The sequence below is a fragment of the Ascidiella aspersa genome, chromosome 5 (assembly GCF_963924565.1).
Source record: "Ascidiella aspersa chromosome 5, kaAscAspe10.2, whole genome shotgun sequence".
Lineage (NCBI taxonomy): Eukaryota > Metazoa > Chordata > Ascidiacea > Phlebobranchia > Ascidiidae > Ascidiella > Ascidiella aspersa.
Genome location: NC_139451.1, coordinates 5,036,280 through 5,059,930, shown reverse-complemented (window position 1 = coordinate 5,059,930; position 23,651 = coordinate 5,036,280). Strand labels below are relative to the sequence as shown.

At 33.8% G+C, this 23,651-nt stretch overlaps 1 protein-coding gene across 1 annotated transcript; it reads left to right on the top strand.

Annotated features, from left to right (window-relative positions):
- The first annotated feature begins 668 nt into the window (after window positions 1-668).
- Window positions 669-23,346, top strand: LOC146141573 (solute carrier family 12 member 8-like). The gene is made up of 18 exons (XM_083389429.1): window positions 669-809; window positions 1,987-2,130; window positions 3,710-3,904; window positions 4,367-4,499; window positions 4,835-4,933; window positions 5,200-5,401; window positions 7,234-7,321; window positions 8,498-8,564; window positions 9,565-9,644; window positions 9,938-10,138; window positions 10,677-10,802; window positions 11,681-11,741; window positions 13,398-13,453; window positions 14,311-14,412; window positions 14,915-14,977; window positions 16,520-16,615; window positions 18,154-18,332; window positions 19,586-23,346. The coding sequence occupies exons 1-18, from the start codon at window positions 702-704 to the stop codon at window positions 19,782-19,784; spliced, it is 2,199 nt and encodes a 732-aa protein (XP_083245555.1). The 5' UTR covers window positions 669-701; the 3' UTR covers window positions 19,785-23,346.
- Window positions 23,347-23,651: the final 305 nt, after the last annotated feature.

Sequence of the window (23,651 nt, the reverse complement as noted above, 5' to 3'; positions counted from 1 at the left end):
GAGCTTGCGTATCTTATTCGTTATCGTCTCTAGCCTTTTTGCCGTTTTTTGGTATTTTTTCTAAAAAAGTACATTGTGCAATTAAATGTCAAACTTAAAACACTTTTTGCCAGCTATTGTCACCCTTTATTTCGTGAATAAATTATACACGGCTATATCAAAAGAAAAATACCAGATATGTTAAATAAGCTTAGAAAACTAACCTACTTTCAGTTTATTTTGTACTTCTTAACATTTTTTTGGCTATAATTGCGTTTATTAAACGGTTCAGCCCACTATGCAAACAAAAACGCCCTGTGAAAACAAAATAAACAAACGAAGAGTATTGCCCGTTATTACTCATGCGTAAAGCCACAGTAGCGCACTTAAAATATGTAAGGTGTCTGCTGTTTTAATAAGCATTGTTGGCCACGTAAAAAGCTTTAAAGTAGTTTGTTTTTTGCGTTTAGGGCTATGTATTTAGTTTTACAAGGTTTATGATGATGTTGTAACGTTAACAGTATAATTAAGAATCGAGATGACGTGTAAATTCATACATTCTGTAACACATACGTTAAAATACACTGAGTCAAGGTTACGTGTTATTTCAATATGATTTTTACGATGAAACTTTTACAAAGTGCTATTATTGTGTAGACGAACATTGTGTGATGTCGTTTCTTTTAATTAGGCATCTGTAAATATGTAAAATAACTCATATTATGCCTTCGACACCTTCTGAAAATGAACCGATTAATTCGGGATCGGAAGTAGACCGTAATTCAAATGGAACGCGCAACACCGACTTGTTTTTCGAAGAAAGTGCACAGGTAAAGCGAAATTCAATTTATTTTGAATTGATCCAGGATTCAATTAATTTAAAAAATAACTTTCCAAGTCCAGTCTGCATTCTGTGGCAGGTAAACACTTGAATCTGTAACTTGCACACTTATATTATGATGAAAGATTGAATTTTGCTAGATTCACAAATGTCAGGTGTGCATAAAACCTTGATTGCACACCTTTACACTAGGGTTCCTCTTTTTCACAGTTTTTTTCATTCTGAGAAACGGGATTGAAAAATGAAAATTACCTGGGAATGTTGGGAAACGAAAAAATGATGCCTAATTATGTCATTATGATGTTTAAAATTACTTTATAATAGCTCCAAATGTTTCCAGTTCAAATCACAAATTCTATCGCTTTGCACTTTTAACCTCTTTACTGGGCAGGAAGTATTTTTATTGTTAAAATAAGTTTAATTAAGTTTTTCTACTGGTAAGCGCAAATAAACTCAGGCAGCGACTTTAATAGGTTTGGTAATATTTTTTTCTTTATATCAGTCAAAAGTGACAAGTTTTTTCAAGTTTTGCTGTCTTGCTGAATAACCGGAATTATAAAAAAAAATTCTGAGATTTGGGATTGTTATTTTGCGGAAAATACCGGGAGTTTCCTGTCGAATCATTCTCGGAGAGGAACCCTACTGTGCACCTCAAAATTTGGTGCTCTACACCTGAGATCTTAGCAGGGAGTACCATGGAATGCAAACTGGGAGTCTTTTGAATAAATAACAAGTCCCAGTCGAAGTCACAATTTAAGCCATTCCAGGTCAGGGTCTTGGATATGAGCTCCGGATTGTTTGCCCCGGTTTGGGGTTAAGGAAAATTCAGGATCCGGTACAGTTTAGGAATAAGATATAATTTTGTCGAAATAAAACACTTAATCAAAAATTGGTTTGGGGTTAGGTACAGACATTATTCTGGCCATTTATGTTGTATTCTGCAGCTTGAGTTCTTATTCCGATTTGGATGTTGATGCTAATCCATTTAGGTCTTATTCTTAACTTTTAATTTCGGTTATATGGCCGAAGTACTCAGGTTAGATGTGTTAAAAAAACAGTGTGTCCACTTGCCAGCCATACTTTCCACAGTGGCCTAACAGCAACAGTTTATACATAAGCACAGTTAAACTTGTTATTTTAAATTTTTTTTTAAATTTTTCTTTTAGAATGAAACCGGACACAAGCCATGGTGGAAATCACAGTTCTTTGTTGTCGAACCGGTTTTATTCGGAACCTGGGACGGGGTTTTTACGTCTTGCCTAATTAACATTTTCGGAGTCGTTCTTTTCTTAAGAACAGGATGGATGGTGGTAAGAAAATTTATGGTTATATTGAATAATTATTTTTATTTTATTTTTGGATATTTTTCTGAAATGCACTTAACTTTGAAATTGGACTGTTTACACTTTCTTTTATAATCCTTAATTTCATACTGTTCTAATCTGATTGTTTTTTATGTTTTGTTTGGTTCTAAAATACTGTTGGCGATCTGATGGGAGTAAAATGTATTTTTTTTAATGGGACCAATATTCTTTTTCTTTTTTCTGGCGTTTTTAATTCCTAAATACCTTACTTTAAGTAAATCCTTAATGGACTATTCAAGTATTCATTAATAATCCAATAAATTTGTTTACCAATTTAATACCGGTCAATACTCGATTACGTTTGCTGTAAAACAAACAAGTTTTCTTATTTATTTTTGTAAATTTTTTTTTTTAGTTATGGCGTATCCAGAAATCTAAAAAGGGGTGGTTCCCAACTTTTCAACTTAGGAAATTTCCCTTTTTTCCGTCTGACGTTGATGACATCATAAAATAGTGACAGATATAACGTCCTAAAATATCTATGGTAATGACGTCATAAGCAATAAAAAATCATCAGAAACAGCCAATTAACGTCCAGCTAAAGCGAACCTTTAGACCCATTTAGCAAACACATGCGACGTCTAAACTCCTGCCAGGCACCTGCTGCGAAACTGCCAAGTGTGCAATCATTAACTTCTGGAGAAAAACGAAAACAAGACCATGTATTATGATTGATTTTGGTAGATCCATGTACGGGACTATGCTAAATTACAAGCACGTCTTTCGCCACCTGCAATACTTAACGAAGATTGTTTTTCTGGGTGTTATTCGATTAACGCAACCTCTGCGCTGAGCTGTGTGCCAAGTCAGCTAAAATACTTAAGCACATCTTACACCAAGGGTCGGCAACCTCTTTTTCTAATCGCAGTCCAAAACCAAACTCAGAAATTTGCAGGCCGCACAAAGTGTTAACTAAGAATTGTATTATTAAATTGTTAGAACAACTGTGAATAAAGGTGGGCCTTGGATCTATTTTGCACCTAAAAATGTGTTTAATTACAAGGAGGCAAGTGTTAAAACAAATGTTAATCTAGTTTAGTGTTTTTTAACCTTTTTAAGTCAGGGCACACCTGGCGAGCGAGGCAAGCGCGATTTTTTTGGTATAATGGCATTTTTTGAAATTTCTTGTTTTTTTTACAGTGCCGCAAAAGTTTTTGTTACATTGCCGCAAATAAAAAAAACGAACGTAGAAAGACTTGTTTAAAAAGTCAAAAAGTATTTGAAATGCACTCGTGTATAGTTTGTCAAAGAGGCGACGGGCCGATCCGGTATAATATCACTTATCCCAACCCTTGGTCCCAACTGAATTGTAGGTTCAATTAATTAAAGTTATTTCTGTGTCGACAGTGTAACGGGTATTAGTTGGCAAAATCAAAATCAGGTAGTAGTAGCAGTAAAAAAACGATAGCGGCTATATGCTGCATTGTATGTCAAAAACGTGAAAAATTAGGTAGTAGTGGTCCGAAAATGTGATCGGTTCATCTCTAATCAATACATTTTGAAACAAAATATAAACTTTTTACAGGGCAATGTTGGCATTGGCCTAGCCATGTTGATAGTGGTCATTACTGTGTCGGTGGCTCTTTTCGCGTCTATGTCTGCCATCGGAATTTGTGAGCGCGTGAAAGACGTTGGAACCGGTGGCATTTACTTCTTGGTATCCAAGGTTCTGGGGGGAAAGATTGGTGGCACTGTCGGAATAATGTACGCCTTTGGCTTGGTAAGTAAGATGGAGTCGTAGGCGCCGACAGTATGGCAGAATGGTGGCAACTTGGCAACTATGTAAGAATCAGTCAGAAAAATCGACGAAAAAGGTGTAAAAATGTTAAAACAAAAGTGATACACGTAAGGATGTAACACTATATTTAAAACTACAATTTGTCTCTTTTTCGGATCTTGAATTCCAAAAATACCACCTTTCTAATTATTCCCTCTTTTTTTTTATTTTTAATCTCCATTAAAAATCTTTAACTCCAATAAATCATAGTATTTTTCTAGGTATTTATTAAATTGATATGTAAGTAAAGGTATAAAAGATAAATCATTGATATTCATTTATTTTGTGTTGATAGCTGAATTCCATCTAAATTAAAGCACCTGTTAATCCTTATTGTTTTAAAAGTAACTAATATGTATGCATTGAAGTCACTGAGGCATTGCAAAAATGTTTTCCTTTTTTTAGTGTGTTGTATCTGCACTGTACTGCACTGGATTTGCCGAATCAATCACCAGGACTTTTAATTGGGACAGCGCCTGGGCAGTTCGCGGTGTCGCCATCGGAACACTCATTCTACTGCTTGGCATCAATTTAGCAGGTATGCCAAACTGGATTTGGATTAAACTTGTTATTTTTTGGAAAACATTTGACATAAGGGTAAATTAATTAACTGACTGAGGCTGAAGGCGTTGCAAAATGACTTGTTTACAACACTGTTAGACTATAAAATATATATTTTGCAACTTTGCGCTGCATTCACAGTGAGGTCCGCTGTTACTTCCTCAAGGTGTGACGTCCTAACTTAGATCGTTAATTAGGCTTTGAATTGTGTAATTAGCCATATATACTTTTTTGTTTTATTACCAGATATGCATGTTAATAATATAATGATGCTGGAGTTGGTAAATCTATACTTTTATCTGTTGTCCATAGGTGTAAAATGGGTGATTCGGTTACAACTTGTGCTGCTTTTTGTTCTTGTCATGTCAACAAGCGATTTTATCATTGGAACTTTTGTACACACAGACCCAGGTATGTGTTGGTGTTATGTGTTAGGGTTGGGTGAACATGTTTTGAAGTTGTAAAGAAAAGTATGACAGTGAGAAATGATAGCGGCCGGCTCTAGATATTACCTATGGATACATTTTGTGAGTTGCCGTAATGGCCAAGGAATAAATTCCGGCAAGCGCAAAGATTATTTTCTTGTAAACAACTTTATAAAAACAGTTTTTATTTGAAAATGGTAAAATATTCAAGATCTGCAGTGGAAAAAAATCAAACAATCAATCTTTTTTCAGCCAATGGATTCATCGGGTACTCTTCTGAGCTGATGCACAATAACTCTTATCCTCTGCTGCAAGAAGGCGAGACATTTTTTACGGTTTTCGGCGTATTCTTTCCAACCGCCACCGGCGTAATGGCCGGTGTCAACATGTCCGGTGACCTCAAAAACCCCTCCAAAAGCATTCCGATAGGAACCATATCGGCAATTATGATAAGGTAAGCGGCAATTTTAAACTGTCTAGTAATTAATATATTTAATGATATAGGAAACCAGTTTGGTTCTGTCATGCCGTCACAAGCAGACTTGAACAAATAGACTTATTTTGGCTTTCTAAATTAGATTAGAATTCAAATTAAAAGCTTTTTAGCTTTTCTAAATTATATTATAGTTAGAATTAATGAATTCCTGAAATATAGAAAGTAAACTATAATCTGAGCATATTTATAATTAATTTGCATTCAGTTTCGTTAAATTGCAATGTTTTCTCATAAGAATTGGATTGGCCAATATTCCTGTGCTCATATTGGTGCTTTTTCTATAACCTATAATTTCAGACTGGGAAATTCACATACAATTTAATCTGATTAAAAAACAAGTTTTAATTAATTTTTTTTGTTTCGATTGAGAACCTAAAGTTGGGTTGCACAAATTAGAATTTTAGAAAACTGAAGGAAAGTTTAGAAAAACTAGTGGTTTTAACTTTTAACTAATATGGAAAAAAATCAAGCCGGGATAAAAAAATACAAAGTTAGACCATGCTTACTGTTTAAGCAACCCATTTTTAAGGGCCATTCCACCGATAAAATACCTCTAAATACTATGCTCTCATATATTAACCAAAATTATTGATGTTGTTTGAAATCTATATTTATATGCCTTACAAAATAAACGGAGGATTTTTTACTTTACTGGAGCAAATCCCCCCTCCCCCCAATTATTTTTTTCACTGAAATAAATATTTGTTTGTAGAATTAATTTACCTTGTCTGTTTTTTTAAATGTCACATTGAATCATCAACTACAAATCTATAATATTTATATGCCTTACAACAACTGAAAGATTTTAACTGAAATAAATATTTGTTTGTTAAATAAAATTCAACTTGTATTTTGTTAAATAATTAAAACTTGTATTTTGTTTGTTAAATAATTGAACTAGAATATTGTTTGAATAAAAAAAAACTTCACACTAGAAAATGCCTTTCAGTGAAAACACTCTGGCCATTACCTATTAATGTAGTTACAAGTCTATAATATTTATATAACTTTTTTTTATCCTTTGTATTTTCCTTATTTTTTCAACTGAAATCAATATTTATTTGGCTGATTAATTCTACTTGTTTGAATATTGTCTAAATTTTGTACTTCATACTAGAAAATGCCTTTCAGTAAAAACACTTCGACCCATTCAACACACTAGCATTGAACCATTTCCTATTAACCATCACCAAGCAACACAATACAATGCTTGAAGTGCAGAGAATGAAAGAGGCTTAAAGTAACAAAAGTTGCTTTTGAAACTGCGGTTTTCTTTGTTAGAGTATCACTGGTTAAATCTTGTCACACATAGTTTCTCCTAGTAAAATCATTTTTTACTTACAACCATTCTTTTTTACTTAAAGCTAGTATTTATCTTGATCTTATATTACATTTGTAATTTTGATACATAATGACTGGAGGTTGTAGTTAAGCATATTGATATTTATTATAGGCCTAACTACAACCTCCAGTCATTATGTATCAAAATTACAAATGTAAATAATCAATGCCCATACAGAAGTAGGTAGCATTTTGTGAACGGCTCGAATAAATCTTAAGAAAATGTTTGGAGGTTTTAGTTAAACATAGACTGAATATCAAAGCCCATACAGAAGTAGTAAGCATTTTATGAAAATGTCAAACTAATATTTATTTATATTCAACCTGGTTTACAAGGCTTTGTTATTCATTGTAAAATGGTAACTATTATTTTACTAACATCACAGTATAAAATATTTATTTTAACAGTCATATTTTGTTAGTTAACCTGTATTTTTGTTGTTGTGCAGTTTCTTTCTCTACATCATTTTTGTGCTACTGCTGGGCTCGACTTGTACGAGAACATCTCTGCAACAAGATTTTATGATTGCTGAAAAGGTAAATTGATGGTATAATTTAAAATAGAAACGATTTTTTTCGCAATTTTTTTCAAAATTTGAAGTTTATGTCACAACTTCTGCTAAACCAGGAAATCATTATTTTTCATTGTAAATATTTATTGAAGCAGCATTATTAAAAATCGGTATATATTGTTACCCAATCTTTAAGGTCATTTACAAAACATATGTCACAATGGCCAGAGTTATAACCTAATCACAGGCAAGGCCAGGCTTCTGGTGACAGGCATTTTGGCCCAAATTTTTCGTTTTTTATTTGTCATGTCCATAAATTTAAACCCTATGGACGCCAAATGAATAAACCTTTAAACTTTTAGCTCTAAACAAGGAAATAATCGACCAATAGTCATCTAAAAGTTTAAATGTTTTAATAATTAGCAAGGCAAAAAATCCTCTACTATAAATTTTGAGTAGTTTTTAGAAATATTAAGCACTTATATACAACGAGCTTTGCACTTGAAAAACAATATTTTAAAAAAGTTTTTTTTTTGCACTTTTTTGTTGGCTGATTTTTTGCCAACTTAGTCACCAATTCGCCAGCATTCTTCCATGCTAGTGCTTATTCAAGTGTTGTAATGACTTGAATTAAGTCACTGTTTTCAAATGACTTGACTTAATTCTTATCAGCAAATTTTGGACAAATGACTCTGGTTAAAATGAGTTCTTTTCTTTTAAGGATTTTTTTTATAAAATTCGGTTTTATATCTTAAGTTTTCTAGGTAAAACAATTCGCATGGTATAAGTTGTGTTTTTGTTATTTGTTAGTTGAATTGTTGCTAGTAATCGAGCTTGTTTACCAATTTTAATAGTTTAACATTTTCTTTTGATAACTTGGTCTTGAGTGTTTTACAAATGATTTTAAGTGTTTTTAAAATGACTTGATTTGTTTGTTTAACTCTGGTGCTTACTAGCCCTTTCCTGCTTGAATGAAAGTCCTTACTATCTTAAGGATTTTTAAAGGCACCTCATGTTATTTTGCCCAGTATTTTTTATTTCATCATTAAATCATTCTTGATAGGCTGTCTTTGTAGTGTACTATGGTGCTGTTTTAAGGTGGAAAAGGAAATTGTGACGTCATGGTGGGAGATAAAACTCTTCAGAAAATCATATGATCCGCTGCAATGCCATCTTTAAACTATTTTTGTTTCATTTGTAGGTGTCTGCTGTGGGAGTTATTTGGCTCCTTGGAGTTTACATGTCAAGTACATCTTCTTGCAGCACAGGTAAGAACCTATTGTTCAGTATATAACATCAGAATTCCACCGACATCATGTTGCGGTTTAGTCAAACAAACCAAGCTGCACTTTTAAGAAAATAGACTAATGTCTAACAAACAATCATTAACTTTTATGAGCAAGTGCACTGTTCATATACTCGGTGTGTATTCTGTTATCACTAGGGCGATTATTTTTTGACTTGTCAAAGTTTTGTCAAAATTTACACGCTTGGTTAAAATTTGTCAAAAAAGTCAAAATGGAATAAAAATGCAAATAAATCGTTTACAAATTTAAAAAAACTATAGTCAGCTTTTTGAAATTCGTCGTTCAGTTGTTTTGAAATTTATTGTTTAATTTTATCAAAATTAATTAGTTTTGATTTATGTTCAAAGTCATTTGAACCATATTATATCTTTATTAGAGCAATATACGGTATAAAAAAAGTGTGATTAGTGACGCCTAGGTTATTTAAATTAATGTATTTCTAACAGGTCAAAATTTAGTCAAAATAAAGTCAAAATTTTCTATTTTTTAGGTCAAAAAATAATCACCCTAGTTATCACAATATGTGTTCTGTTAGCCTTTCTGGGGTTGTACTGGCGACACACATTTTATATTACACATGTTGTCTTCGGAAAGGCTTATCGATATCAGTTGGCCAACCAAGGCCAAGCTAGAGAAACGTACAAACAGGATGCAGCAGACAATGGTTCTATTATTATTATATTTTCTTGACGTGCTCCTCTTAGCTTGAGTATTTGAGTTGGTAAAGTGACGGTCCCGGTTTGACCAGAGATCATGAGTTCGAACCTCACTGTGCAGGCTAATTCTTTTTACAGACTAGCCTTGCTTGCATGAAAAACCTGATTAAGCTGACTGATTTTGGTAAGCCTTCAACAAGTTGTATTTTTGATCAACTGAAAGTATCACTTTTCATTAGGTGAAAATTTTATGGTGTTGTTTTATTTTATTTCAATTAAATATAATTTCACAATTAATGTTGTAGGTTTATATGGAGCGCCCAGAGTTCTACAATGTATTGCAAACGAAAATGTGATACCTGCAATAAAGTTTATGGGCAAAGGGGTAAGTGACGTACTGTTTTCTAGATAATTTTACCTTTATTTACTTTTTTGTTTTGTGACTATTTTAGCCTAATTTTAGAAAATGCCATTAAAAAGTGAATTTTGAAATCATTTTTGTTCTATGATGTAAGAAAGACAATCTATGTTGTCGCTAATTTATTAAAATATCTTCATAATGACAACAAAAAGTGAATAAGATATACGATAGTGGCTAAATCAAGAAGACATTAGGTCAATGTGAATGCTTCAGTATTTGTGCCTCAGTTGGAATGGTAATTTTTTGTGTGTTTTCAGTTTGGACCGAATAAAACTCCAGTCGTTGCCATTTGTTCGATGGGTTTTATTTCGTTGCTTTTTATTTTCATCGGCAATCTCAATGCAATATCGCCGGTGATAACGTGCAATTTTATGTTGGTGTACGCGTCTGTGGATTACGCCTACTTTGCTTTGTCGATGAGTTACGACCTCAATATCAAGAATTTTAGCAAGTTTAAGGTACAACTGTATACTATTGTTCATTGCTAGGTTTAAAAGTATTTTTGAATCAAATATTTTGCCCTAATAGGAACGGTAAAAACAAATGATTTTGATTGTACATTAAGTGATTAGGATTAATTAAACCTGACCTAATACCAGGGCTGAATCAAATTTAATTAAACCATTCCTTGGCATTTAAAACTAAGATAAACAGTATTTGTTCAGACCCAGCTGATAGTCATTAGTAGGGTATATGTTTTTTTAAAAGAGTTTGTTTATACTAAATTTTCTTTTTCGGTTTTGAAATATTTTTTGTTAGATCATATTAAAAGTATTTTTTATTTGTCTTTTTTAAGGTATATAAAATTTTGTCTTTTTTGCAAATACCACTTGTATTTAATTTGTGTACAAAATTATTTTAGAAATATATTTACAGACTTTATTTTATTTTTTTTTTGTTTATTTCTTTCGCATTTTATTATTTTTTGTTTGTTATATGTTTTTTTAAACCGCTTACTTGCAAACAAAAGAATTTTTCATGTTTTTCTTTCTCTAGGAACCAAAGGAGGACACAAAGTTCGAGCGAAGGTCCAACGGTTATTCCGCCCATGATAAACTTCCTCCAGGGACAATGGAAGAATTTAATAAAGATATTGATCAACTCGTCAAACAAAAAGCAACTGTAAGCGTCTCTGTGTCTTAAAAAAAGAGATAATGTTTATTGTTAATCCAGTTTAATCATCATAAACAAACAGAAGTAATTATCTATTAGAATTAAATGAACTTATACCACAGTAACTTGTGCAACTTATTCTAATATAATGTAAAGCAACAATGTTATATAGAACGAGTATACTTGATGCCTTCGGAAAGGCTTACCTAAATCAGTCAGTCTGGTCGCAAGGCCAGGCTAGAAGAACAACTAGCCTATGGTAAGGTTTGAACTCACGACCTCCGACCATACCGGGACATTCTCTCTACCAACTGAGCTACACAGGCTCAGAGAGGAGCGGGTCAAGAAACAACCGTAGCACCGTTGTCTGCTGCGCCCTGTTGCTACACTAGTATATAGAACGAATATATAATAATAATAGTATTAAACATATGGTATATGTAAGAAACTGACATTTATTAGGGATGACGCTGGGATTTACAATAAATCAGGGTTCTGCAAACTACGGCCAGATCCAGGCCCGCTGATTTAATTTTTCCTTTCCGCGGCATATTTCCGTACTGATTCCCAACAAACTGTTTTCAGTACTCCACAAGCGAAAATGCTTGTGGGATGCAACTAGGACAAATTTTGCACAAAGCTCACTATTTGTTTGTTAAAATTTTCTTTTTATTTTATTAATATTTTAGTCAAGTAAGGTCAATGCAAATTTTAATCCGGCCCCAATCGCCATTCCTTAAGAGTGATCCAGCCCTTAATGAAACAAGTTTGACCCCTTCTGTGCACCATTAGATTTGCTTTAAAGTATATGGTGTAAACACTATGCCAGTGCTGTTCGTGCCAAAATTTGCAGTCTTATATACACTTAATGTTTTTTATTATTATAGGAATCTGGCCGAGATGATGAAATTAAAGAAACAGCGGAACCACCGCCGCTGCCAAAAACAGGTAAAAGTTTTATTTTATCTATGCTTTACTTTAAAAAAAATCAAACAATTGACTTTATCAATTCAACATAACATGCCTTCGGAAAAGCTCAACATATTCAGTTAGTCCAGAGGTTCCCAACGTGGGCGGTACAGCCCCCTTGTGGGCGTTGGCGAGTTACAAGGTGGCGTTTTGGGTCTGTTTCTAATTTGGGGGGCGCTGAATGCACATAAGGGGGCGTTACATAAAAGTACTTATAGGCTAAATTTTATAAAAAAGTTCACATAAAAATAGTAACAAACAGGACTGTAGGTAACTTTTAAACTTAAATGGCAACTTCCGTACTGCGAACTTGTAGTAGTTTTCCGACCATTGTTACGTAATAATTGACTTTCTTATGTAAAGTTGTTGGTTGTTGTTGCGTTTCACAGTTTTATACGCGGAAAAATGTTTGTATATTCAAAGCAGGGGTCGCCAACTTACGGCCCGCCACCTCTTTGACAACTTGACACGAGTCCATTTTAAATACTTTTTGACGATTTTAACTTAGTACGGGCAAAAAATTTTCGCGCTTCGCGCCAATGATCTTTCTACGTCCAGTTTGCTTACGTTTTAATGCTGTCTTTGGAATAGATTAGCGCTTTTTTACGGTTGCGGACAAAAGGAAAACGTATTCAAAAGTATTAGACATATATTTTTTAACATTTTTTGACTTTTTTCGGCAATGTAATAAATACTAGCACGAAATTTAAAAGAAATGTTGGTAAACCCCAAGAATATTGCGCTCGCTTCGCTCGCCAGGTCAGCCAGGACTTAAAGAGCTTAACAAACACTGAATTACACTATCTATAAACACTAAGGTTATCGCGTTTCCTCAAACTAGCTTTATTACACTTTTCATTAGTAGTATGGATGAAAAAATCCGAGGTCCGCCTGATTCACAGTGGTTCTAACATTCCAATAACACAATTCTTAGTTAACATTTTGTGCGGCCCACAGAGACCTTTCTGAGTTTGATTGGTGCCCGTGACAAGAAAAGGTTGCCGACCCCTGATAGTATTGGTGCAGAAAGTTGAATATTTCCTCGTAATGACATAACCTGGTGAATTAATGTATCCATAAATTCCTATAGTGAATGTATGTTAGACAACCTAAAATATTACGGACAGCTTATCGAAACAAAAGTGCAGACAATATGATGTTAGACAACGATTAATATAATACTTTACTGTAAAGCAAGATGAGGGGGGCGATATGAAATAATATTTAGCCCAAGGGGGCACTAGTGTCAAAAAGGTTGGGAAACACTGAGTTAGTCTGATCAGGATTGTAGTGCAAGCACGACCAGGCTGGAAAAACAACAAGCCTGCGGTGAGAATCGAAATCACGACCTCGGTCATAGCGTAACCGTCTCTCTACCCGAGCCACAAAGGCTCTGAGGGAAGCATTTCGAGAAAGAACCATGCCACCATTGCTGTATCCTGTTTCGTATTTTTTTCCCTGTTGGGTTGGAATCCTGACAGTTTAACATACAACCTTAATAAAGGGAATCATATAATGGGTGCGTTATCGTTTACCAGTACGACTTAAAAAGGGCTTGATCACAGAATACACATTGTGTATATGTACGTTTCAGTTGCAGTTATATTAATTTAGCTACATATTTTATTTTCTCAGGAAAGGAATATTTGGAACAAAGCTTCATGCTCAACTCTGCAAAATCAACAGCAAAGGTAAGACATAAAAATTTTCAAAATTGTGACGTTATTTGATTTACAAAACTGTGGTATATTTTGACTGTTGTCCAAAATTGCTGTGTAAATACCCGGAAAGACGTCTAAAAAACAGTGTTGTAACGTGTTGTCATTAACTTGACTTTAGTGCGCTTAATTCACTGTTTTAAATTGACTTGACTGGAGTCTTTTGAGCAAAATGACCTGAATTAGGTTTTCTGAACCAATGATTTGGGTTGAAATTCAATGTTTTCATCAGCATTTTTTGTATAAAATTGAGCTATTTTTCTCAATTTTTGCACATTTTGCTTGCTACATGTTTCGTTTTTTGTCGTTTTTTAGTTAATTGCTCATAATCGAACGAACTTACCAATTTTAATCGTTCATTGTTTTTTTTTTTAATTTTTGTGACAAGGACTTGACTTGTTATTAATTCAAAAAGACTTGCATCTGACCAGACTGGAAATTACGTTGTTTTACAAATGACTTAAATAGGACTTACGTCATTTTAAAATGACCGTCTCATACCATTTTTCATTAAAAGTGGGAAACACATAATAATCTAACAAATATTGGCTTAAAATACTTTTTTAATATGAACAGTACAAGGTTTACCACACTTTTATTTATTTTATGGAATTATCAATGAAGTGTATAAGCCTCTTATATAAAGTGTTGATATCTATTCAATCTACGTTTTACCAGGCTCAACATTTTGTCCAGTTTGCCAAAATAAAATGGCTGAAAATTGATTACCTAAAAGTGGAAAAGTTAAAATCCCATGAAGTTGTAATCCCATGATCATATAAACAAATTATTGTTCAATACATCAGTCTTATGCCGATATTTTGTTTTAGAATGACGAAGAAGCAACAGACAGCAATCCCCCAGTAATAGCTCATTCCAGTTCATCGTCTAGTGAAAAAGATGAGATTGAAGAGGAACAACAAACCGTTAATGTAAGGTGTTGGTTTCATACATTTTTTTTAATTTAAGAAAAAATAATTGGTAAAAAATCAACGCCCATACAGCAGTAGGAAATTTCGAAGATTACTTTTTTATTACAATCTACTTGTAAACAAACTGTTTTTCAATTTTTGGATACATTAGGACCCCCCTCCCCTTCCCCCCAAAAATGGAAGGTAAATAATTACCAATATATATACCTAGATTTATAATATATTTATATACAATTATACATATATATATATATATATATTATACAGTATATGTATTATGTATACTAGGATTCGTTATTCTAGATTTGAAACCTAATATTCTAAAATACCCTGGGATTCTTCTTAGAACAACCCTCGTTATAACAATATGTTCAACCCTTTAGATTTAACAAAATTAATAGACTAAACTTACATTAATATGTTTAATTATTGTGTACCCACGTTTGCCTGATTATTTTTACTTTCTTAGTAAACCATTCAATAATTTGTCAAATAAATTTAGGGTCCTGCTGAGCCAACGCCAAACAATACATTTCCTGAAGAAGAACCCACGCAAAACACAGAGGTAATTGCTATTTTAAACACACTGATATAGTTAAATGAAAGATACGCGCACATACGTGTACACTGTACATGTACAACAACTGTGATCTTTAAGCTAGGAAATTAAAAAAGCTTAAAATGAAAGATATTTACACATATGTGTTAAACGACTCCGCTAGTCTTTCTGTAGCTGCTTTTTGGTCAACGATTACGGCTTACGGATCATTAGTACACCGAAAGCTATTGCAGGCTCACCGAATCTGTTGATCAGTGATTCAAGTAATGCAGGCCAGAAAAAAACTAGCCTGCAGTGAGGTTCGAACTCATGACCTCCGGTCATACCGGGAACGTCGCTCTACCAACATGGCTACATTGGCCCAGAAGTGAGCAAGTCAAGAAACAACCATACCAGCATTGCATGGTGTATTCCTTTCGTAAAACTAGCCTGTGGTAAGATTCAAACATACAACCTCGATCATACTGTGAACGTCGTTCTACCAACTCAGCTACACAGGCTCAGAGGGGAGCACGTCGTGAAACAACCATAGCACCGTACACACAAACAACTTTCTATTGAAGGGGATCGACAGTGTCATGTCAAGTCAATGAAAGATACACACATGCACGTGTACTGCACAACCACTTTGTCCTTCTGAAGTCGTTCATTGATTCATCAGACTTGACATGGTACTGCTGATCGGTTCAGTATGAAGTTGTTTTTACGAAAAAAAAGTAGCAAGCATTATCGTATGGTTGTTTTCCGACGCGCTCCCCTCTGAGCCTGTGTAGCTAAGTTGGTAGAGCGACGGTCCCGGCTTGACCGGAGGTCGTGAGTTCGAACCTCACCGTAGGCTAGTTTTTCTAGCCTGCATTGCTTGCATCATTCGACAGATTCGGTTAATCTATTGAAGGCTTTCGGCCTGCTAAAAATAATAAACGTAAGCCGTTATCGTTGGTCAAAAAAATACTTCAAAAGGGCTAGAATATAGTATCTTTCATTTACCAAAATGAGCTCAAGTTTCGGCCTTTTTCAAACCAAGGCCAAAAACATAACTACGGCCTACAAAAAGAAAAAAAAAAGTTAACAGATATTTTCCTAAAATTGCAGAACACCTTTTATATTACACTGCTAATATCACCTGTAAAACAAAACAGTTATCTTGGTTTAAACGGTCGCAATTAATATATTAAAAACGTTAAAACAAATTAAAAAAAATAGTGTCTCATGTGTAAACTTTTAATACAAGTGTTAATTTGGGCTTTTTGGTGCAAATACGTAGTTCTATGGAATTGTGTATAACTTAAGCATAATCAATCGCTCGTAATATTTAATTCAAGCATTATTTGTTATAAAACAAACCGGGGTCACGTGTAAATGCTAATTTCATTTCATGTAAGTTTGGATCGGTTAATGAAAAGGTTGGAAACCACTGGGCTAGATTACTTCAACTTCAATTGCCAAAATAAGTTCATTAACTTAGACACACACCTCAACAAATACTCACCCAATCCAGCCTGCGTATAACTAAAAAAATTTTGCCAAACGATTTTTTTGATTGTTTAGGACGAAAGCAGTGATTTTTGTGAAGTGAGCGAAATATTGCGTCAACCAAAATCGTGGTATTCGCCGCTCTGCAATCGATGGTCTTCACTTTTCGGGGTAAGATGTCTTTTATTGTTTTCTACTTCAAGCCTGCTGTTGATGTAGTGTTTCGCAACCTTTTTCAGCTTGCTGCACCCTACAGAAAATATAAATAATTCGCGGCACCCTTGCTCGTATTTTTGCAAAAAACAAAATTGAAACAGCACATCAACTGTGCAGCAATGTTGAAAAAAACTTTTTAATTTTCGTCACTTTTATCGTATACGAAAATTGTGTTAAGAAGCTTACCAATAGAGCAAACAAATGGAATCCTTAAGAATTTGAAATATTTATCGCCACCCTGCATTAGAAATGGCACCCTAGAGTGCCGGTTGTGAACCACTGTGTTAATAAGTCGTGGGACTAAACAGAATATTGTTATTATTTTTAAATAGTAAAGTTAATCAATCATAAACCTACCTTGCTGCATTTAAGACTGTAGCTGCCGCAATTTAGGTTCTTAAGAGTTACATTGGGATAATAGTATGTTTACTGTCTTTGCGGCGAAAACTAGTCAACAGCTATATAAGTATGGTCAACAACGTATAGTTTTCACCAAGGTGATATGTTCAGCTGTTGAGGCACAAGTGCAAATAGTACATGTAGCACATGCGACTTGTCGTTCACACATGCGTTTTCTAAAATAAAATGGAAATCGTACTAAAAACAGATAATTACTGAACAATATCAGCACTTAGGCAGAAGTGTTGACATGGAGCCAATTATGAGGTAGTCTTGCGACGAAAACTAGTCAATAGCTATATAAGTATTGTCATTTGTCAACAAAATGTACTTCTCACCAAGGTGACATATATTCAGCTCTTGGTGGCACAGATACGCAGACATGCGTTTCTAAAATAAAATTAAAACGGTTACAAAAAGTATAACACTGGCGGTAAGAAACACGAGAAAACACTCACAGAATACTTGTGGCTTTATTCAAACTTCACCGCGTGTTGCAAATGGATTATTTAACATTAATCTTAATTTCTAGGTAAAACATAAAAAAATACGTCATTAACAGTAATAACTCGCACATGTTATTACAAATGTCACGACCGTGTGAGATTTCCAAAATATTGTAAAACTTTTTTAAACATATTGTGATGCAGCGTTTCTGACTTCAGAAAGGCTTACCAAAATCAGTCGATCTAGTATTCTAGTCAGAAGTCTTTGGATATAGTGTTTGAATTTATTTTATGTCCACCTTAAGTTATGTGTTTAAAAAGAGCGATTAAAAACAGTTACAAAATCTTTTTGATTGTGTTAATTACCATGGCATTCACACTGTTTTGTTTTTGAATTGTATTACAAAAAAATCGAGCGATCCAATTTTAGGTCCACAAAAAGCTACAAATTTTATTTGAAAAGTGAAAAAGTTAAAAAGTGGTTGAATCTCTGAATTGTCCAACATGTGTTTTTTTTTTTTTTTTTTTTTCGAAATTCATTACTTTTTTTGGAATTTTTTTTATGATTTTTTTTCTTGAAATTCATCAATAACGAATCTTGCCCCGCGATACGAACAAGTATGGGAAACCTAATTTTTTTATTTCCAGGTCTTCCTGTCTCTCACCGTCATGTTCCTCATCAACTGGGTTTACGCGCTCGCCAACATCTTGGCCTTCCTGCTTATTTATCTCTACTCTTCGCTCTTCAATCCTGGACTCAACCCGGGAGCAGCTGCCCAGTTCAACTTCGTACAGTGGATCAAAGATGGCGTCGGCAGCTGTTGCAGGTAAGCTATGTGGGTAGTGACGTGGAAGTCAGTGCCGGTGTTTATGGTCTTTTACTTGTCTGTAATGTTCACATAGACTTTGTTTTTGTACTCCAAAGCCTTCCAAATGTAGGTAGCTGTAAAAATAACGAAGAAGTTAATACTGCATCGTATTTATAAAAACAGCCGTTTTTTTGTAGGCAATGACTCTTTGGGAAAGCTTTACAACGATGTCTCGCTATTGAGACTCGGTTCAACTTAATGTGTTTTTTTTGGTGGACGATCGTTTAAAAACAGCCTAACAATATTATTTGCTAAAAAATAAGCGAAAAATAGCAAATGTATTACTGTTAATGCGACCCTAATTCCGTTTTTAGCCAAATTTCTTGACTTGAACTCCTAGTACAAGAATCCTTGTTCCCGTGTCGAATATTTGCTGTGTTTTAGCAGGCAAAAACACATATTAGTGGTTTGAAAAGCTATATATTTTAAAAGCTATAAATTATCCTTGAAAAGCCTTTAAATTTTTTTGAAATCTTTTTACAAACCACGCGCTGTTGAATATGTCGCCAAAATTTTATTTTCCGATTGAAAAGCAAGGGTGATTCTTACAGCTGGTAAACCGTTTTTCCTTTTTTTTTAACTATTTTTGTTAACCATGGCCTTTTTCAAACTATATTAATAAAAGTTTGAGCGATCCTAATTGAAGTCTTTGAAAAGCTTTAAGCAATTGCAAAAAAAAGTAAATGCAAAAAATTGAAATGCAAAGAATCAAATTCTGTTTATACTATGTCTAAGCCTAGTTTTATTAAATGTCAGTTTTAGCTTAAAGGCGTCCTGTGTCTCATTGCACCACGAAAATAAAAGTTTTGCCAGCTTACACAACATAAAGGCGTTTTTTTCGTTTTGCGCGAACCAGTAACATCTCTGTAATATAGCTTTTGTTTTGAAAGTAACATCTCTTTAAAACTAAAACTTTAGATGGCGCATATTTACAAAACATAAAAACAGAAAATATTCCTCGTTTTTCAGCAAGAAAGAGCGATTCCCGAGTAAATGGTGGTCACTTACATTCTTTTCAAGGGACATTAAAGTACATTTATTTGAAGAGACATTAACTACATCTTTTTTCAAGGGACAATTATTGATAAAGGGACATTACTTTTCAAGCTACACAACAGACCCGTGCATAGCGCACCTAAGTAGAAAAAGTTTGCCTTTATGGTTAAAAACAACAAACAGCCTAAAATACTAAAATATTTTCTGTTTTACAGTAAGAAAGAGAAACTTCCCGAACAAATGGTGGTAACCTACTACCCCACGCCCCCTTACTCTTACGCCCCCACTCAACTCACCCAGGACAACGAGGACTTTTCCAACCGGAACCGATTCCACCAATCAGCGGTCGGGGATTACGACTACGCCTCCCTGGTGGCTGACAGCAGGCCGCTCATGCTTGGAGATGGCGAGTGAAGTTTTTGGTTAATGGTGTATATCTGGATCGGTGTGGTTTTGGTGCTTTTTGGACAAAATTGATCAGGTTTAGTACGTTTTGGTTCTTTTTCGACCTAAAAATATTAGTTTTCGAAATTTTTTGACAAAATTGGTTCGTTTTGTTGTTTTTTAAGCAAAGTTGACCGGGGTTGATACTTTTTTTGAACGAAATTGACCAGTTTTGGTCCTTGTTAGCTACGTTGGTCAGTTTGGGTACTTTTTGACCAAAATTTATCATTTTTTTGTGCTTGTTGGACAAACTTGATCAGTTTTGGTACTTTTCGACAAAATTTATCCATTTTGGTGCTTTTTTAACAAAATACACAAGAAAATAACATGCGTTTCTTTTCAAAAAAAAAATGGCGGACGAAATTATTTTCTATTGCGTTTTGGGTAAAGCATTCCATTTTTTTTATTGAAATTAATGTTGTTCTTCTTTTCTACTTTTTATTTGTTACTGAAGCATTCCGAATCGCTGGTAAGCACTTTTTAACAGACATCCGAATCACGCTTTCTTCAACTTGTTTCAATGTTCCTTTTGCACCAAATACTTTCCATTGCGACGTAGCACTTGTGTGTATATATTTTGTACTTACGTTAAGGTACTTACTAATAAGTTGATCCGAAATGGAATTGAAATCGAACCTTTCGAATATTATGAACTTTTAGTTTTATAATCAATGCCAAAGCCAAAAAGATTCAGCATACGAATTGCAGTTTGGTTACGGGTAAAAGTTTTCAGACACACTACGCACGGATCTAGAATGTAGCTTAAAAATGAATGTAAAAGCCAAATGGTTCGAGTAAAAAAAAATACATCATATTGATAAAAACTTTTTTACTAAACGCCCTTGTATCATTATTAGTTAATGTGAAATTTAAATGACATTAATTGCGTTCAACCTTTTGTAGGTTAGAATTGGATATATTTTTGTCACCTAACTAAACGTGACACAAGTGCGTATCGAAACGTCTTTATCAATATGACGTCAATTTAATCGATCTATTTGGCTTTGACTTTAATTTTAAAGCTACATTATCAGATCTGTGCGTTGTGTACCTGAAAACTTTTGCCCGTAATCTAACTGCAGCTCGCACGCTGTATAGAAATTTCGTTCTAAATAAACTTACCAAAATCTTCAACATAATAATTTTTTTGTCCGATAATATCGGATCGTAGCCGATACCCGATGACAAGTGGTAGTATCGGTATTCGTGCGATACTAGGGTGGTATCGGTGCCGATCCGATACCTAATTAATATAGGAATTTCAGCGATTATTTTTGATCAACCGCAGAACTCTTAGCTTGAAAAGTAAGTTGTTTGACAACTGAACAAACTTTTCAAACCTAAAGGAAATTTTAGCATGAAAACCTGGAGAAAAATTTAAACGTTTCATTCATTAATAAAACTAGGTAGACAACTGGATGGCTCAGTTTCTTAAACCTAGAATAAATTTTTACCTAAAGACTTGAAAAAATGTGATTTTTTTTTTAATTCTTCAAATTTCCTTTGAATTCTTCAATTTTCCCTTTGAATTCTTCAATTTCTTCTATTTTGCTTATTTTAGCTTCCTAATGACGTCATTTGTTATCGTATCGGATCTCGATACTTTTCGTCCAGAATATCGGGTATTCATATCGGAATATAATGTCAGGTATCGGACATCCCTTGAAAATTTTAGTTAATTTTTGAACTTCCTTTACGCGATTTAGGTTCAATCGCAATTCGGTGCGTGATTTGCTTTTTTTTCGCCTTTTTTACGAAATTTGCACACACGTTTTTCCTTGTACATATCCACTGCTTTGTGTATCTTTATCTCTATTGCGCTTAGAATGTTACTGCAGTTCTATGTTCCGATTTGTCTGACCGGGCACTTCAGCGAAAGTCGTATACTCTGTTGCCAAATCAAGTTATTCATATGATCGACATGCAATTTTTTTTATCCTGTGTATTTTGTGGATTTAACATATTTCTTCAACTTTTACCGTTATACGTTTTTTGCAATTTTTTTTAAATGCTTTCAATTAATTTTAAACGGCGTTTAATTAAAATTCTCATACTAAAACGAACAAAGGCATTTTTAAGTAAAAACAAATAATTTGCTTGTCTTTTTGCAACTCTTAATTATTTTACTGATTATTCACATTTGTCGTTTTAAAACCGCTTCAAAATAGGAAATTTTATTTTGCTAGTAGAAAATTAGGATATAATGTCGTTCGTAAGATAATTCGCCGATTGTAATCGAAAAACCTCTATATTCTTCTGTAATGTAGTGCCTTAAATCTTCTTCAATTTTTTAAGTGGTGTAAAAAAAGGGATTATTTGTTTCTTTAATTTACATGATGTCGATTTTCCTTTTGCTAAGCGTTTATTTGACCCAGTGTTTCTTAACCTTTTTTGCGGCCACCCAAATACTAAGCGTTAAGCATAACAGAAAAGGCGACCCAATTCTCTTCAGTGAACTTGGACGAAGCATAAGACATTAGCACATAAGTTAATTTAATTCACTATGTAGTCGCATTGCCTCGCTAATTTTCTCACATTTTAGGGAAATTCTGATGAGAACCAATCATAATAAACAGGGTAATCAGGTGGCACTATATAAAGACAAATTGTATTGAATTCTTGACACGTTTCGCGTAACCTCTGGTCAAAGTTATAGAAACTGATGAAGCACGGTTGTGCGAAAGCTTGTCAACATTTCAATACAATTTGTCTTTATAAAGTGCCACCCGATTCCCTTATTAGAATTAAGACAAATAAGGCCATTTACAATGAATCTCAATAAATTCTCACTGAAAAATATCTCAAGAAAAACTGCAGTCGGCGACCCAACCGAATAAAACGACGGCACAATTTTAGGTCGCCACCCTTAGGTTGAGAAACACTGTATAAGACATTGTCTGGTGTGGAGTGTATATGTGCGTTTGAGTTTTACTACGCGTTAAATCTAAATTCGACATTAAATCAAAACCGCAACCTATCAATTCTAGCGCTTTATAAGAAATGTTTTTACATAACCTCCCAGTAATTGATTGACTTTGATTTATTGTTTTAAAAGCTTTCCCTCAAGCTTGATTCATCAGGTCAAAAAAGAAAAAGGGATTTTCTACTTTGACCTAATGAAGTACGGTTGTGCGAAAGCTTGTCAAAATTTCGATAAAATTTTTCTTTATATAATGCCACCTTGTTGTTTAGAATGTTTAGAATTCGACAAATACTGCTATTTACAAAGATTGATTTAATATTGTCGTCGTTTATTTAAAATGGGCGGCTTAATATACCTTTAAAAAAACTTTTACAATGGTATTGTCTCGGTATTTTTGCTTTTTATTATTATTTATTCGTATAACAAGTCTCGAATGAATATACTGTTGCTGCCAAAAAAATGGTTCTTTAAATTTTCTCGGAATATGATACTTCTCTTTTTTATACTTCCATTTATGTTGTTCGCTCGCAATAATATTGAATATGCCGGTGCCCGTATATAGTAGTTAGCATTAGGTAAGCTTGTTTATTTGGAGAAAACACTTTAACCTTTCTTGATGTCAATAAACAACCTAGCAACCCTATGAACGTGTGGATTGTTAACTTAATTTTAGTTTTTTTTAAGTTATCAAGCTATTTAAAATAAAGCTTTTCCTTTCTTTTTCATTAACATTCTGCTTAAAAATACCTTCATAAAGATTAAACTAAGTGCAGAACTTAGTAAACCGAAATCAACTTGTTTGGATGTTACATATTTTGGCATACATTAAAAACAAAACCATTTCTGATGATGCTTTTAGGAGCGAAACATTGATGTGCAACCAGAATCGTTTGTTTTTTACCATTCGGATTCAG

Bases quoted from the DNA above. Each gene is read 5' to 3' on its own strand.
- LOC146141573 (XM_083389429.1), top strand. From the start codon at position 702: ATGCCTTCGACACCTTCTGAAAATGAACCGATTAATTCGGGATCGGAA. The intron at 3,905-4,366 runs GTAAGTAAGATG...TCCTTTTTTTAG, and splicing joins TAATGTACGCCTTTGGCTTG to TGTGTTGTATCTGCACTGTA. The intron at 18,333-19,585 runs GTAAGCTATGTG...TCTGTTTTACAG, and splicing joins GGCGTCGGCAGCTGTTGCAG to TAAGAAAGAGAAACTTCCCG.